We start from the raw sequence: 18,015 nt of genomic DNA on the forward strand, positions 1-18,015 counted from the left end.
TATTTATTAATGCAGGTTTAAAACCTGCTTTCAAAACATTGTCAGTAACTTTCATCAGCGACGATGTTTGGCGTGTAACGAGCCAACTATAAAATCAAACTTTTACAGTAATATTTTTACTCAATTAAAAACACCTTTGGGAACCAAAAGCCTCTTTTGGATCTTGATATGATGCAATTAAATTTGTGTAAAAACAAGCTGTGCAAAAACTCCATGTTATTAGCAGGGACCCACATTTGTTTCAGCTCTCTGGTGTTTCTGATTAGACGTCAGCAGGGAACATCAGTGCATCTTTAATGACTGAAATCACATCAGTGAAAAGAATCACTGAAGAGAAACGTGTATAACACATGCCATTCATAAATCATAACAGCACAAGAGCAGAGATAACAAGTTGCACGGTTAAGAGCTCACACAAAATCTATCTGGAACGGAGACTACAGGACAAAAACTAGATGTGCATGTGTAAAAAATAAAGATCAGATGTTATTGTGACAGCTGAAAGTGTCTGATAGGAACAGCTCTCCCTGTTTCAAACAATATCTGGCTGTCAGGTTTTACTCTACCTGCCTCAAGAAAGGTGATGGCTACAGGAAGAGCCAATCACCACCGTGGAAAGCAGGAGTCTGTCCAAGGAACATCGCACGTGATACTCCTGAGCCTCTAGAAGTCACGCCTTTTCATTCTTTGAGTTGCTTTCTGCATCCTTGTTGAGCCCACAAGCAATAGTTGTTGCAAGGAGCCGCTTCACAAGGCTGCAAAAACTGAGAACTTATGCATATAAAATACACACATGCACTCACTTGCATTTCTAATATTACCTTAGTTGCTTCATCGTATCCCTCATAAAAACATAATTTACAAATATAAATGAGAATTAACTGCAAAATACCCAAAACATGTATGAAGATTCTTATTTTATTTTTAGAGCAGTAAAATGTAGAGGATTCCCAACAATTTAACAATTAAACGTAAGAATTAAGCACCTCAAAAATTGGAAAATTTGATCATACATTTTGATAAACTCAGAAAACCCTGTAGACAACAGCATACCTGGCCTGACAGTTGAAACACTACAAATACTTCAATGAGATAATCCTAAGTATAAAAAACCCCAAACAAGTGTCTCAACATCTGCGTCCACATTGTTTGTTAAAAATCATACAGTCATGGGGGTGGTTTTTATCCCAATTAAACCAGGCAGTCCATCCAGGTTTTCTGGCAATTGTAAAACAGGGACCACGTTCTCTTTTGGGGTTGTTATGTAACTGGTGTTCATCTTCTCCGTGGCCACAGCACCAATCACCCACAATGTCACCACCAAGGAGCATTAAAACCACTATCCAGTCCTGGTAGTGTGTCCATCACCCTGCAAAAAGACAGAGGGCGTCATTTCTTCCCCATGATGAAGCTCGGAGCCTCGGCATCATCATCAGCCTCCCTCTCCTCTTCTTCCTCCGCCTCTTCACTGCTGTCTGAGCTCTTATCGGCGTCGTCTTCCTTCTTGTTCTTGGCCTCTAGTTTAGCCTTCTTTGCCAGCAGCTTTTTCTGCTTCAGCTTATCCCGCTTCTTCCTGCGCTTTAAGGTTCTCTCCTCTGCTGCCTGTTTGTTCTGCTCCACCTTATCTAGATAATCCACGTCCTCATCCACCTTATCTGCCATCTTGTCGAGAAAGTCCTGCCTCTGGTACTCTCTGCGACGGAGGTGCCGGTAAACATGGAACTCTCCGCTGCCTGCCCCGGCGCTTGAGCCCATCACATCTCGGACGAACTCAGGTGGAGCCCGCGGGTTCCACTCTTTTGGCCGGTCCGGGATGGGAGCCAGCTTATCTGGGTTCCGCATCAACCTCTCCAACTTCAGACGCTGTTCCTCCGCCGGAGTTTTGGCGATTATCAGAGGCTGAGCCTCTTTTCCCCCCGGTTTCCCCGGCTTGTTATTCTTCTGCGTGTGCGCCGCCATCTTTCAAACTCTCGCCGTCTTCTTCCTGTTTGTTCAAGTCGCCCCGGAAGTTATTGAGAGCGTCTGTAACCTGGAAATAATTATTTTAACTTTGATTTTATGTTACCTTATCCAAAGAATAAGCAAAAGTTGCTGTACACGTGAAGATGGCTATGATTATATTATTTTATGTGTAAATTTAAAAAAATGTCGCTTTGAAAAGCGTTCCTTGTGTAACTGATGTAATTGACGTGTTGCTGCACCAACAGCAAATCAGGTTGGATTTTTTTTTTGCACGCAGCTGTCCAATGAACGTCCAGGTCCCGCCCCCTCCTCGAGAGTGTGAAGTGTGTTGACGAACTGGTTTTACTCCGGCTTGTACAGCACCCGGCTCGTCACTTTCTGCGACATATCTTTTCCTCAGTCTAAGATAATACTTACCAAAGACTATGAACAGTTTAATTAGATCCACTGCGAGGTGTCTGTGGTCAGGGGCGGCGGTCTATCTGCCGAGACGAGCCGACGGACGCGTTTGGTCAGGCTCGGCCCGGTTCCTCTGCGCGGCGGCGGACATCCAGAAAGACCTTGGTGAGATGGTGAAGAAGGACAAAGTGGTGGTGTTCATGAAGGGGACGCCGGCGCAGCCCATGTGTGGTTTCAGTAATGCAGTTGTTCAGATCCTCCGGATGCATGGGGTGGACCACTATGCTGCGTACAACGTGCTGGATGACCAGGACCTCAGACAAGGTCAGTAAACTGAGGTAACCAGTTCATGAAATAGCAGCAACAAGTTTTCACCTCCTAGTTCAACTCGTCATTTTAATCTTAACTTTTTCTAAATTCATAGTGGAAGTGTCACAAAACAAATTGCTTGTGACCTAATTGTTGTGTGTAGTTATTATCATCTTTCAGCTGTCCTTGTTTTTGACAAGACTTTTAATTGGTACATTCAAACCGCTGGCATATCAGCGTTTTGTCAACGGCCATCTTTAACAAGTTTAAGAGATTTCTAAGTGTTGCGTTTTTATCAGTGCTCAGCAGCAGGACCAAAGGGTGTGGTCCTTTAAGTCCAACATGACACCATCAATATGAACTTGGCTGTCTTTTACTACTAATCTGTCCAAAATATTTTGCTTGAATGCTTTTAAAAAGTGACAGCACACATGTGAAGGAACAAGGAAGTACGTTTTTAAAGAACGTCATCACTGCCCTTTAATGGGATTTTGTCAATTGAAGCTTATGTTGCAACAGCAGTGTAATGCTTAGTCATGGCACAGAAGGCATGTAGAAAAGGACAATCTGACCCATAATGTTTAATTCACCCACAATCCTGTTGATGTCAATTGCAACAGGTCATGATGTACAATTTATTTTCATAGAACAGCATATGGATGACTCGATAAAGTTATTTTACTTCATTACATGAAGTTTAAACCGAAAGGAGGTGAGTCTGTTATACTTCCTCAAGGCCAAACACAGAATTCAGTATCCCACAATGCTCTATTGTAGTGTTTCTGAAAGTGCTGCTGCTTACTGGCAATGAAGGAAAAACAAGAACAGCAGGAAAATAGCCTGTATTCTATTCACGCATTAGTCCCGACTGTATACAAAGTAAAACCAGATGACTGAAAATTAACAACAAATATAGACATCAAAATAATAAAGACAGAAATGAAAAAGGAATTGAATAAAAAGAGAGAACAAGTGAGTCAACTTAATCAACACACACAAACAAAAGATACTGCAGTGTATTCTTAAAGGGGAACACCTGTGGATGAAGCACTGTGCTGTTGTAAAGTTGGAGTTCTCACAACTATACAGCTGTTGTAACCGGTTAAGTAGGACTTAAATGACAAGTTCACTGATCGTCATGTGTAAATCCGGTAGCTTGCTCCTTTAACATCTTTGGATTGTAAACTTGGCATCTCTGCACACTTTCAGTACAGGCTCTTAAAGGGAACACAATGTGTCAGCACTTTCCCTCAAACATTCTTTAGATGTTCCCCTAATGACTGTCAAAAGGTGTCCAACTTAATATAGTAATACACAGGCCATCAGAAGATGCTTAGTAACTTATATTAACAGACATTTACTAAAGAAATATATGTAAATATATTAAAATGGTTAATATTATGGAGTCCACTTGGTGATTAAACAGTTGGTGTTGTTGTGAGGTCTGTGTCTTTGGATTTCCATAGCTAAAGAATGAGTCATCGGGCTTATCACTGCCTATGTGAACCACTCTGTTCTTCTGTTTATAACACACTAAGTACTTTTACTAAGGAATTTAACTGGAAGCTTCCTGCTTCTTTTCTTGATATAAACCCAACACAGGGTGAAAAGGACACGCAGCTGGTTTTAAACAGATTAACTCACATCATATATAAGTACAAGAGTTTAATAGGTATACCCTTCCAAACCATGTTAACCATAGACTGTATAAAAAGATGGACGCCAAGACAGCTCCCTTAAAGTGAAGCCAAAACATCTCTATCGCCCCCTGCTGACTGGCTGCAGTATAGGTCATAAAGCCCGCCTCCTCAATGTTAACAGATAGGACATGAGTCAAACTATAAAATCAAAATAAATTTTTCTCAAACATGGTTTCTGTCATTATAGTTAGTTCTTATCATGCTGATTTACGTCCAAGTGTTCATTTTTCTGACAAGTTTATTTCTAATTAGTTATTTGATTCTGTAAAAAGGATGATTGACAGCTCTGTTGACAAATACAGCTCTTGCGGTTCGGATTAGCAAAGTGTAGAAGGAACGGTGAGAGGAGACCTAACTAAAACAATCACTACAGCAATTGAAGTTTCCATACCTGTGAACGTTAACCTCAGACCAACACAAAGAAGCTGTTCTGCTGTTAAACACGCCTGCTTGTGGGATCCTTGCTGTTTTCTTCGGTAATTTATGTTGGTTTAGGTTAGCAGAAGCGGCTATGGCGGCTCCTTCCGCCGACCTCTACTGCACAGCTCTGGCTCCAAATGACATCACCATCTCAAAGATGGCAGCGCCTATCACAGGGGTATTTTGGCATCAATTTCGTACAACGAGAGCAGATAGAGACGCGTCGTCCATCTATATATACAGTCATTGATCTTAACAAGTTATGCCAAATACATAATTTATTGTCTGGTATTTAATTTTTACGCATCAGTGTTCTATCTAATTATAATAAAGTGATTGTTCAACTAAAAGATCCCATCTGTTTCATTCCTCTAATAGTCATTTTAATCTATGACATTTATAATAGCTGTGTAATATTGGGCACTGTGAAATGGTGATATTTTCGGAGACGGCGTCAGTTTATATGCAGTGAAAATCTCTTACAGTTGCAACCCTAGTCACTACTCCCTTCGGGATTCCCTTGGCCTGACACCTGATGCAGTATTGGTTTTAGTTTATTTCTGACTGTGACATGAATGCCATCTGCCTTCCACAGGAGTCAAGGACTTCTCCAACTGGCCCACGATCCCTCAGGTGTACTTCAACGGCGAGTTCGTGGGAGGCTGTGACATCCTGCTCCAGATGCACCAGAACGGAGACCTGGTGGAGGAGTTAAAGAAGCTGGGCATCAGCTCTGCGCTGCTGAATGCTGAGAAAGAATCCAAGTAGAAGAAGAGGATAAACTTTAAACAGCTGACACGACAGAGGACACATTTATCAGGTTAAATCCCCAACTCAGATGATCGCAGATAAATCAACTCTCCAGGCAGCCAAGACCAAAACTGACTCACACCCTCTGGCAAATATGTCACAGAGAGACTGCAGATGAAAGTGACAAGGGGCAGCACTGTACCTTAACTCATTAAGATCCATGAATTATCATGATGAGTGAAATAAAGAGCTCAAGCTGCACTGTTTGTACTCATTCAGGTCCTCTAAATTTGACCGGCGAGGACTTCAATCTCTTCAGAGATCCAAAATGATTTTTACAGAACCCTCCCTGCCTACAGTTCTTCTCTACACCTTCTCTTTGAAGCTGCAATAAACATATTTGGCCACACGGGGGCAGCAGATACAAGTTGCAAACACAACACTGACATATACCTTTTAAGTTGATATTCCAAACCTGTTAGCAACATGAACATTTATTTAAAAAAATAAGGCGTTTAGCTGTTTCAGGCTCCACTGTGTCTGTTTAGCTAGCTGCTAACTCTCCTGTCTACTATTTGGTGCTTTGCAGGTAGCATTCACTGGGTTTATCATCCCTTTAAATCAGCTTTAATATGGAGGACTCTTTGATCTTACCCTCCTTCTGTAACAAGGTTTTGCTAGTTTTCACCACTGATATCTCAACCGATCATTTTTTAAACGCAATCTTTGGAGAAAAAAGTTAAAGCTCTATACCAGCAGGGTTTTTGTGATAAATACAGTGATGAACTTCCAACTGTAACACCACTGTAAGAGAACTCATTTACAGCGAGGTTGGACCTCTTACTGCCAGTTCTCTGCAAGTCCAAATGAGCCTCAGGGTGCGAAAATGTGTCGTCATGCTAGAAACCTTCCAGCGCACTGCCTGTGACTACAGCACACAAAAAGGAAGAACAAACAGGGGACAATACTGATGGTTCAAAATGATTTTTAACTATTACATATATCGTTTTTGCAGTGGTAAAAACACACATGGACCACACCTTGAATACTTTATTACACACATTCACCTCAGATTACTTTTGCTGGAACCAACACCGGTGTCCCCTATTTGTTCTTCCCGCCATGAACAACGTACAAAATGTGTCCTCTCGTTTTTAATGTCTACACCCGCTGAAACGCAACAAACACACCGTGATACCTTTTCTCTCTCCTGCTGAAGATGACTGATTTGCAGCGACAAACGGAAGACGTTGTATTTGTTGCGTCTGTCCAAGCCTGTGGTATTTGTTGATCTGTCACACAAGGAAGTTTTATTTTTGTAGGGGTGAGGAGTTTCTCACTGAGCCGAAGAAACCCTGACATTTATCGATCCTAGGTGTTCTTCCTGCAGCAGTTGTATTATCAAAGCAATGGTCATGTAGTACACTGTAAAATATTGTACATTGAAGGCATATTATTAAATGTATTTTAGCTGCATGTAAACCCTGCACCAATTAAATATTTTGTGACACAAATAACGAGCGACTTGGAGTATTTCCTGTTTGGTATATACGTAGTTACCATTTCCAAGAGCCCTTAGTGCTGTCTTTGAATGACTTGTTTTAGCTGACACCCGCTTACAATCAACAGTACTAACTACTAGTAAGTATATCCTAATTGATGCACTCTGCTTGTCCACGGTATATAAATGCAGACCACTATTTTTGGACACTATGCCAAAGTTTAATTCAAGCTTTTAAGTCTCAAAACAGCTTCAGTAGCACTCGCTGATTAACCCCACAGTGACAAGAAACCAGTCAGTCGAGCTGTTGGAGAGGCCCTTTTTCACAGCAGTTACTCTGGCTTGTCATAAGGGAAAGAACAGGTGTAACAACATTAAGAGAACAGTGAGGCATAATGCACAACACCAGGACACTGAAACTGAAGTAGCTCAGTGAGTTTAAATAGTACGCTTGTTATATTCCTACTGTGACATGTCAAAATGTCTTTCGTTGCCGTTTCTGTAGGTGCCCATGACAGAGCAGTTCAGATGTAGTAAGTAAGGTTTATTATTAGGTTTGCACGTTTTAAAACACCAGGTTACAAAGTGCTTCACAAACATGGAAACAAAAGGCAAAAATCACAAAGTTAAACAAGGCAAAACAAGAACAAACTTAAACACAGGAAAGGGATGGAGAGCTACAAGAAGGCTCGTCTAGGGCGTGGGCCTAAAACAGCAAATGCGCGATCACTTTTTGTTCTGGTATTAGAACGTGGGATTGATAGCAGGCCGAGATAAGTGGCGAGGTCATGCAGTGCTTTATTTGTAATAAACAGGATATTGTAGTTTATTCTGAATTTTACAGGAAGCCAATGGAGGGATGCAAGAAGAGATATGGGACCGACGACAATCTGGCAGCTGCATTTGAACTAACTGTTAACGGCCGAGAGATGATTGGCTGAGGTATGTGTAAAGGGAATTACAATAATTGAAGCGGGAGAAAATAAAGGTGTGAATTAATCGCTCGAGATCAGGAGAGGACAGCATTGATCTGATTTTTGCAATATTTCTTAGCTGCAGGTAACAGGACTGGACAGGCTTAGCGATGTGATGGTCAAATGTGATTCTGAGATTCATAGCGGCAGGTTTGATATTGATTGAAGTGGGCCAATAAACTGTTCAACTGTGGTGGTGACGTCATCAGGTCCAATTGAAAGTATTTCAGTTTCAATTGATTAAATGTAGAGACATCCACTCTTGGATAGCGGCTAAACAATTATGAAGGGAGGACAGTTGGTTCAGGTTATTTGGTTTTGCAGAGAAGTAGATTTGTGCATCATCGGCAAAACAGTGGTCAGCTATATCATGAAATCGGCTAAACAAATTACCTACCCTGCTCCTGGAGAGCTACCTTCCTGCATGTTTTAGGTTTCTCCGTACTCTAACACACCTGATTTAAATGATCTGCTCGTTATCAACCAACTGAAGTTTTTCAGGGGATTGATAACGAGCAAAACATTCGAATCAGGTGTGTTAAGCCCAAACCCAAATCAGCCCCTACTCACGACCACTTCACTACCAAATGTCACTCAAAATCAAGTTACTCTCACAGCTGTGGAGGGCACTTCTAATGAAGGGGGAGGGTATAAATGGGTAGTCCGATTATGGGACGCCCTCCCCGCTCTACTGGGAATAAGTAAGCAGCCGTCACCATGGCAACGGACAGGCGCCCTGTTTGCACGGCGAGGATAGCTGTCCCTGTAAACACAAAACATCTAAAACCATGAGAATGAGAGATTTTAATCAATTTCTCTGTAGGCTATGCATGCATACAGGCATTTGTGGCTCAAATCAAGCGACCTTGGAGACAACATTTTTATCTTTCTGACACCACACATTCTGTGATTATGTAAAGCCAGCGTGAGGAAAACAAAGGTGCAAGTGCTAGATCTAAAATATATTTGCCAAAGTAGAAAGACGGAACTTTTACATTTATACGTTGTTTGCTCCGTTCTCCTCTTGCACGTGTACTTCCTGGTAGGGCGGCGGGGACAAACCGAGGGGGAATGAGTAGGGGCTGATTTGGGATTGGGCCTTAGAGTACGGAGAAACCTAAAACATGTATAGTGAGAATAGGATTGGTCCAAGGACCGAACCCTGTGGAACTCCACACATTTTGTACTGACTTAAAAGAACCTGACTTTTTCATACTTTGCACATTTATAATCAATTAGTTGGGCAGATCAAAAAACTGAGATGGTCTTTGTCTGAAAAATCCTTTAATACAAAATACTATTTTACAAAATACAAGTGGACATTACAGTAACACTACTGTAAAAGTTACAATATTAAACATGACTGAGGTGAGGACAGTCCTGTTCACAGCTCTTTGTTACATCCTCCTTCTCTACCTTCATCTCTGTTGCTGTCCACAGTCACTTAAAGCAGAGATACTGTTCCAATGAACAATAAAGAGGGATGAAGCAGAAACAGGTCAAAGCTTCTGCAGGAAGCGGAGCACCAGGTCTCGCAGCGTGGCGCGCAGCGGCTCGTTGTTGTCACAGACGATGTGTGTCCCGTCTTCCTCCAGCTGAATCAGTGTGTCCTCCGCCTGCAGGTGGAGAATGTGTCCGTCTGCCGTCTCCTCCACCTTAATCTCTGTCATACCATGCTGCATGGAAGGAGGAGATAATGCACAAACATATATATATTTTACTCAAACCAGTAGTGTGAAACTATAGAGGACATATTTTTCTGTTTTTATAGTTATTGCTGAGGCATGCTCAGTCCTTTTCAGTTTAAAATGGCTTGGTTGTTTTTTTAATCTTCTGGGTCAAATTAATTTGCCTCTCCTACACAAAACAACTAATCCCATCAACACATGAAGAGATTGTAATATCAGATAGGATGAGATTTAGTCACGAAAGATGCAGGTTAAGTACAAAAAATATTTGTAGAACTGACTGCTTCAAAAACAATTTTGAGATACCATAAATACTCAAATAATAGGCGGGGCCTTTATTTACCTCAGCTGCAGAGGGTACCAGGCTTTTATATGAAGCAGGCTTATGTTAGAGAGAGGCTGTTTTTTCTAATTCCCTCTGTGGATTTGGTTTCAGTTTGAAGCCTCATTTTTCTACGATCTGCTCTGATTGCGCTTTTTTTCCCAGTACCTGATTCTGTTAAAGCTTTAAGCTAGATCTAAAAATTCAACTTGAAATAAATTCCCTGACGCTGTGTCACGAAAGCCGTCCAGCGTTCTTCCGATTTCCTTGAATGCATCAGATCGATCCGACTTTCGTTCAACAAACGAGCATTTTACTCTCACACTCTTGAGGACAGACCTGACAAAGCTTGAATTTGAACTTCTTACAAATCTGCATCATGATGTAGAAATTTCGGCAAAGGTAAGACCCGTTAATTAAAGTCAGTCACAAGAAACGTTTCTTCTTCTGTAACAGAAAGTCTTGACGTCGCTCCGGTCAGATTGCACCCGCAGTGACTACAACAGTTCACTAACACTTTAGATGAGGAATCCACAACAACATGATTCTCTGATTATTGGCTCATATTTGTAAATAAAAAGAATGATAAGATTCATCCCTCATAAATAATTCAAAAATACATTTATAAATTATTCAACTTTTTTACCCCGGCCTGTGTTTGGGGCCTTTATTTGTTAATGCCGACCACGCCCCCGGCTACTTATAGAGAGCTGGCTTTTATTTGACTACCGACTGTTATTTAAGAATTTATGGTGTAACGGGTGTCTGCAGATTTCACACCTTTTGCAATGTGGCGAGGAAAGCTTCCAGCGGCACAGCTCCACTCAGCAGGGGTTTGGGGGCCAGACCCACCGGAGGCTCCTCTATTACACGCTTCCTCTTCTTGCTCGGGGGAGCTGGAGGGGGTTTGGGCACCGACTGGAAACACAGATGAGGAAAATCTTTTACTTTTTACTAAAAATAAACAGTGGAATCCATATTTACACATTCATATCTAGACAGACACACACTCACCTGCAGTGTGTGTTTGTTGTCCTTAGAGTGCAGCACTGCAGACACAGTTGCCAGGGAGATGCCAGGTTTCACCTCAGAGGGCACCAGGGAGTTTGCCAGCTTAAAACAGAAGAATCGGACTTTTAGACTCGAAAAGTTCTCTGACAGGAGCTGAACCGTTTCCATAACGCAGCTTTTTTGTAGCCATATGTCACCGTCTCCCCCAACAAAGGAGAGAATTTAAATTTTACACTCACCACCTGTTTCCATCGGTACTTTTATTCAACATTGTCAGCTGGGTCTTTTAGGTCCTTTCAAACCAGACAAGTTGAAGGAGAATATATTCGTATCTTTCTAAGTTAGCGCTCTGCTATGACTCACCTCAGGCAGGATGTAGACACGTTCATAGCGGCGCCTGAAGGGCAGGTTGAGCACAGAGCAGCGTCTGTAGGGCATAGGAGGGGGCTGCAGCTCCAGCATCAGGTCGGAGCGGTGGGACTGGGTCAGCGGGGGTTGAGTGTACTGCTCTGGACACACCACATGCAGGGGCTGCAGGAGGGAAAGACAGGAGACAGTGACCAACTCCTAAATGCTGAAACTGTGCTTTAATGTGGAGTAGCAGCTTTTACACACATTTACTGTACCCTGTCCTACACTGAGCCTGTTTTTAATGAAGACAGTCAGGACCCCTGGGGAGTTTAATATCGGCTGCATGGGAATAAAACGTTTTTTAAAATTGAAATCCAATCAAACTACACAGCCCACATTTGGACAATTTGCTGGTTGTGTCCCTCCTGCTCTGTTCTGAACATTTTTCTTCTGTCTCGTTTGTGCCTAGCATATTTCCATTCTCCGGTTTTACCCACAGGACTGCTGCTGTCTCAACGATTATTTGCTTGTTCCACAATTCTGCTCATCGCACTGTTGCATGGAAACAATGAGGCCCAAGAGGCAGCCACTTCTGAGACAAACTGATGTCATAATCAGTCATTATCTCACTCTGTTTGCGATTGCTCATCTTCTGAAGAAGTCCCCGTTATAAAGTCCTTTCATGTTGATGCTATTTTGTTGAGAAAAAAATAGCTACCAGTACGTTTACAATGTTAATAAAAGGGACGCTAATATGAAACATATGAAAAGTGTTATGACAAATAGGTTTCAGCCATACCTGGACTTCTTTGAGCAGCTTGGATACTTGGTGGAAGTTGAGCCGTGTGTCAATGGGACAGTAGACACACTTCATAGCCAGCGGCTGGTAGGGAGCCAAGGCATCCAGGTAAGAAAAATCTGGCTCTGGAGGTGAATAAGAAAAGTCGATATAGCACAGCTAGAGCTTTATAGAAACAGGAGGAAAGCTTTTCATTCACATCGATCAGCCATAACATTATAACCATGTAAAGTTAATATCATTGATTATCTCGTTAAAATGGCACCTGTCAGTGGGTGGGATATGTTAAAGTGAACGTGTTGTCCTTGAAGTTGATTTGTTGGAAGCTAGAAAAATGGGCGAGCATAAGAATGTGAGGGACTTTGACAAGGGCCAAATTGTGATGGCTAGATGACTGAGTCAGAGCATCTCCAAAACTGCAGCTCTTGTGTGGTGTTCCTGGTCTGCAGTGGTCACTCACGACAGGGTCATGGGCGGCCAGAAGGGCTACTGAAGCTCAAAGTAAATACTGGTTCTGATAGAAAGTGTCAGAAAACACAGGGTATCGCAGTTTGTTGCGTATGGGGCTGCAGACTGGTCAGAGTGCCCATGCTGACCCCTGTCCACCGCCGACAGCACCTTTAATGGGCACGTGAGCATCAGAACTGGACCACGGAGCGATAGAAGAAGGTGTCCTGGTTTGATGAATCCCGTTTTGACGGGGCACCAGGGTGCACTATGGGAAGAAGGCGAGCCGGCGGAGGCAGTGTGATGCTTTGGGCAATGTTCTGCTGGGAAACCTTGGGTCCTGCCCTTCATGTGGATGTTACTTTGACACGTACCACCTACCTAAACATTGTTGCAGACCAAGTTCACCCCTTCATGGAAACAGTATTCCCTGATGGCAGTGGCCTCTTTCAGCAGGATAATGCGCCCTGCCACCCTGCAAACATGGCTCAGGAATGGTTTGAGGAACAAGACAACAAATTCAAGGTGTTGACTTGGCTTCCAAATTCCCCAGATCTCAATCTAATCGAGCGTCTGTGGGATGTGCTGGACAAACAAGTCCGATCCATGGAGGCCGCACCTCGCAGCTTACAGGACCTAAAGGATCTGCTGCTAACGTCTTGGTAACGGACACCTCAGCACACCTTCAGAGGTCTAGTGGAGTCCATGCCTCAACGCGTCAGGGCTGTCTTTTCCGCAAAATGGGGACCTACACAATATTGGGCAGGTGGTCATAATGTTATGGCTGATCGGTGTAGGATACAGGTTGGCTTGTAACAAAGTTACCAGTAAAGATGATGGTGTTGAGGCTGGATTTGCCCCACAGCTCCATGAAGTGAACCACATCCCCGAAGCGCAGGGAGGGGTGACCGGTGAAAACCACGCACGGCTGTCTGAACTCACTGCTGAAGTCTCCGTGGATACTTGGGTAGTGCTTCAGCTTGTTAGTTTGGATCAACTGAAACAACAACACAGGAAATGTCAGAGAAGCCAACATGGGTGGATTTTTTTTCGCACGATGCCGACGCAGAAAGACTCTGCAATGCTATTTAACATATAAAAGGAAACTGAACATATACTTTCCTAATGTAGTTGTTTACAAAAGTGGTGTTGTAACAGATTTTGACATGTCAGACTGTAATATACTATATTTAAAGAAATATATTGTTGATGATGAAGGATTTCTTGTCATGTTATGCTGATTTCAGATAACTGCAGATGGTGTGAGAAACCCTGTCCATGGCTCATTTGCTTGCAGGAAGTCAGGATTCCCAACCATCCATGATGTCAACAATATAGTACAGTTCTTCACTAGTAGGAGAAACAGCCACAGGGGCCTATACCAGGAAACGTGTTTAACATACCCAGGGTATCTTTTCCTGATCTGGCTTCACTCAATCTGACAAAGGCAATAACGCTAAGCGGTCACACGACGCTGGTTATCAAGTCGATTAAAGAGTGCTTTCACATAAAAGAGCTGTTGTTGTTTGGAGCATCTAAACACGGGTAAGTCTGCCGTCAGCTGATCGGCATATATTAGAAACAAAAGAGCAAACTATGATTTTAGAAAGATGTGAAAAAATTATACTAAAGACTAAAATCTACTCAGCTGCAGCGGTTTACAGCACAATTTAAAGCAGTACGATTGCTCATTTTTATATCTTATAAGTACAAAAGTACTTCAGGCTTCATTGTTTTTATCAGTCTCTGTTGTACATGTATATCAGAGAAGCTCGAGGAATATCTTTCATAAAATCAGACGGTAAGCAGAAGTGTTTTACCGCTCCCTCTCCCTCCTCCCTTTCACAGCTCCTGAAGCAAGAGACCTGATTGGTCAGTAGGTGGTGTGTAGTTCAGGTTAATCGCTTATCTCCAACATAACCTGCACCGGAGCAGGTTAGGCGTTCAGCATAAGTTACCGTGGTGATCTACCTCGTAGTAGTGAGAACTCTGAGGTGACCCTGAAGTTACCTCAATAACCACAAATCCTGCTTCGTAGTATAGCCCCCAAGACTCACCTCTGCATGAGGGAATGGAGGCTCCGGAAGATACACCTTTGATTGCTTGTTGTGGCAAAGCCTGAAATGAATAAACAAGAGCATAAATGTAATCAGAACATTCCAGAATGATCCTGCAGAACCATGAAAAGGTGGCCGAGAACAAGTGCAGTCAACAACAGACTTCAAGACAAAGGAGTAAACTGCTGCTTTGAAGGAAAACCAAAATGCTTCTGAAATGCCAGTTTTATATCGAACAGTGATATCAATATTGATACCTAAATATTTCGTTAGATAAGTAAGAGCAAGCTTCTCACCACTCAGCAAAGATCTGTGAAAACTCCAGCGAGCTGTTGGCGACGGGTGAGATGAAGTAGAAGGGCGTGGTCCCCAGGTTGGCGCTGTCGATGAACTGGTACAGACACTCCAGCAGGTCATATATCACTCCTGAGGAGTAGCAGGGCACTAACACATTGCCTCCTGCTCGGATTGTCATGGCTAAAGGGAGAGATGAATAAAACATTAAAACACTTAGAATCAACAAAGACTCCAGCAGTCTTTACACTATCCAGTATGTTTGAACCTACCAAGGTTGCTGCAGAATTCTCCCAGCATGCCGTCTGGGTTGGCGGTGGGCATCTGTGTGAGGCCTGTCAGAATCAAAACGTCACTGTTCTTCAGGGAGCTTTGGTCCATCGGCTGGGAGGAGAGAAGATGAGAAACACTTTAGACACTTGCATCACATGCTCGATCACTGCCCTCGGCCCACACGTGTTATTTCATCACGTTTGACCTACCTGTGGGTGTGTGGTGAGAAGGGATGAACCTGACACATAAGAAACTTTCTCGTGATGAGACTGGATGATCCAGTTGGAGCTCCCTAATGAGTAACCAGAGCTTAAGGGGGAGACCTGTACAGCTCCAAACAACTCCTGGAGACACAAAAAGGTGTTGCAATAAGAACACAAAAACAGATATTAGCTATTTAAGTAGTAAGTACAATACATAACCGTTCACTCACATTGTACTGTCTGACCTTGACTGTACTAATTGAAGCCTAAAAGTTGCCTGTCTAACAACAGGATTTGTGTGCGTCTGTGCAGACAGTGAAGGAGAAAAAACATCTCACCACTTTCTGTGAATAACCCACAAGCTGCACTTTGCTGAGGGCGGAGTTGACTTCCTGCATGCTGTAGCTCCGCTTCCACGTCCACACATCTACTGCATCCTTCAGCGGACCAGGGAGCAACCTGATGTAAATTAATTATCTATTTATTCAATATCAATTTAAATGCATTCAATGCATCTGATGCAGAGTGAAATGAAGTTGCATAACAAAGACAAAGATTAAAACAAAAGCCAGAAAAGAAAAACAAAGACACAAACAGAGATGATATACCAATAAAAAGCTTAAATTATGTATGTTTTATCCTTCATTTTAAAATGTAAAAAATAACTTTATATTTCAAAACAATATTTAAAGAGTCACTCTTATTCTCCTTTTTGTTTCTCAACAGTTCACCTACCTTTGTAGTTCCTTATTTTTCCAGCAGGTGGCAGACTGAGCCTTGGGAACTCTCTCCATGAAGTTCACTAGTTCCTCCATCAACAGTCTGAGGAAAATAACAGTATCAACATTTCTTAAATATTTGAAACTTCAGTCAATGTGTTGTGGTTCACAATACAATATCAGCCAGTTCAACTCAAAAACACAAAATATATATTTTTTTAAATTTACATTTTCCCTTTAAAATGTATATCAAAGCAATAGTATAACCATTTTCCCTTGTATCTCGTACCTGCCGATCTGCAGGGTGGGTTCAGTGGCGTACACTGTCCCAGTGAAGCCTGTGTGTTCAGTAATGTAGGGCAGGGCCATCATACAGTGGTAGTTAGAGATCAGAATGACATCAATGGTAGACAGATCCAGCAGTTCTCTCTGTGGACAGTGTACATGGAACAGATTGTTGATTTAGGCCAGATTTCTATCATTTTAAAAAGGAAAGCATTTTATTACAATATACAATTTAAAAACTGGATTGTGGAAGTTACAATAGTTAAGCCTGAGCTGGTAAGCCGCCAGTAAGCGTGTAGTCAAGACACAAAATTGACAGGTAAACAGAACAATTACACAGCACATTATTTTTTTCCCCTCAGGCTTCTCTCTTGATTCCTTGCACCAGACTTTAGCCAAAGAACAAAAAGGCATCTTAACTAAATATGCTATATAAATGTTCTGTACTGTATGTGTGGTGGCTTGTTTTACTACCTCAGGTAGACAGAACTCTGGTTGTGAGTCTACAAACACTCTTCCTGCACATTCCTTCAGCTCCTAAAAAGACGGGGAGAAATGCCTCGTTTACTTTTGTAGCCCTTTATAACTGTCAAATCCTAATACATTTACACTTGGCAAACAAAGAGGGAAACAGAGACAACTTTAGTTGATTTAACACAGCAAAAATTAAACTCAAGTTAAAGTCAGTTTACAGGTTAAATGAACAACCTGTCATACCTTTTCTAAGTTTACGGTTCCATCCTTAGAGACCCAACCAGGAAGCTTGGAGAGTCTTGGGCTAAACAAAAACATATTTTTAGGCTAAAAGACTGCTATCCGTACAAGGATACATGAATGCAAACGTAAATAATAGTCACTAAGCTGATGCCAGTGACTCACCTGTGAACGAGAGGAAGGGGCAGGAAGTTGAGCACCGAGGTGGTGTCCAGCCCACAGTCCAGCATGACAGTGGTGGATTTGAACTTGAGAACATTGCAAGGCAATGTAGGATGACCAGATAGACAATACTGAAACACGTGGGTAGAAAGTTATAAGAGATAAACGTGGAAACAACACCACTGCGCCAACAGTATATTGTCTGACAGATACAGTCCAAGCACGGTTGAAGCATCACTTATGTCAACACAAGAGATGCTGTGAGTCTGTAGAACTGTGTAAATGCACAGGCCTGCACAATCACAGCTGTAACGTTAGTCTTATCCTAAGAACGAAGTGTTCCATTTAGCAACATAAGATTAACCATTTGACTCAATATTGGACAACATGCATTAAAAAGTTTACATATCCAAGCTGTTAGCTGCCTTGATGTTACACCCCATGGTTGGAACTGGAACAAACATGGCTATTGGCTGTTAAGCTAACAGAGTATGTATAACTAAAGCTACCCTTAACGATTTAGTGTAGTTTCATTATAGTCAGCACTGGTTGACTTTGCTACTTAAATGCCAACAGCCTGTTTACTCACCAATTTCATTTTCAACACAAGTAAAGGGTTGATTATTTAGCTTTAGGTAACCGGCTGTGCTAACACTGCATCCTTCTACAGTTTTT

The 18,015-nt window shown here is 42.2% G+C and overlaps 3 protein-coding genes and 1 non-coding gene across 4 annotated transcripts; 1 reads left to right on the top strand and 3 right to left on the bottom strand.

Moving 5' to 3' along the window:
- Positions 1-487: 487 nt before the first annotated feature.
- LOC138587374 (small Cajal body-specific RNA 13) lies at positions 488-764 on the bottom strand. The gene has a single exon (XR_011307379.1). It is a non-coding gene; the product is annotated as a small Cajal body-specific RNA 13 (non-coding RNA).
- A 147-nt stretch (positions 765-911) lies between these two features.
- Positions 912-2,001, bottom strand: prkrip1 (PRKR interacting protein 1). Its single transcript, XM_069657537.1, has one exon. It carries the CDS (start codon positions 1,957-1,959, stop codon positions 1,390-1,392), a length of 570 nt encoding a protein of 189 aa, XP_069513638.1. The 5' UTR covers positions 1,960-2,001; the 3' UTR covers positions 912-1,389.
- glrx5 (glutaredoxin 5 homolog (S. cerevisiae)) lies at positions 1,885-5,896 on the top strand. Its single transcript, XM_069657538.1, has 2 exons — positions 1,885-2,685; positions 5,386-5,896. The coding sequence occupies exons 1-2, from the start codon at positions 2,388-2,390 to the stop codon at positions 5,556-5,558; spliced, it is 471 nt and encodes a 156-aa protein (XP_069513639.1). The 5' UTR covers positions 1,885-2,387; the 3' UTR covers positions 5,559-5,896.
- Positions 5,897-9,294: 3,398 nt separating this feature from the next.
- On the bottom strand, positions 9,295-18,015 carry ints9 (integrator complex subunit 9). The gene is made up of 17 exons (XM_069657264.1): positions 17,930-18,015; positions 17,344-17,471; positions 17,182-17,242; positions 16,939-17,001; positions 16,469-16,608; positions 16,196-16,282; positions 15,799-15,919; positions 15,467-15,601; positions 15,257-15,368; positions 14,987-15,167; positions 14,691-14,751; positions 13,459-13,630; positions 12,187-12,311; positions 11,400-11,567; positions 11,040-11,138; positions 10,806-10,943; positions 9,295-9,691 (listed from the first exon to the last, which is right to left on the bottom strand). The coding sequence occupies exons 1-17, from the start codon at positions 17,936-17,938 to the stop codon at positions 9,515-9,517; spliced, it is 1,977 nt and encodes a 658-aa protein (XP_069513365.1). The 5' UTR covers positions 17,939-18,015; the 3' UTR covers positions 9,295-9,514.

Source organism: Semicossyphus pulcher, unplaced genomic scaffold (assembly GCF_022749685.1).
Source record: "Semicossyphus pulcher isolate SPU_LCO1_2020_fin unplaced genomic scaffold, fSemPul1.0.p SCAF_11, whole genome shotgun sequence".
Taxonomy (NCBI): Eukaryota; Metazoa; Chordata; class Actinopteri; order Labriformes; family Labridae; genus Semicossyphus; species Semicossyphus pulcher.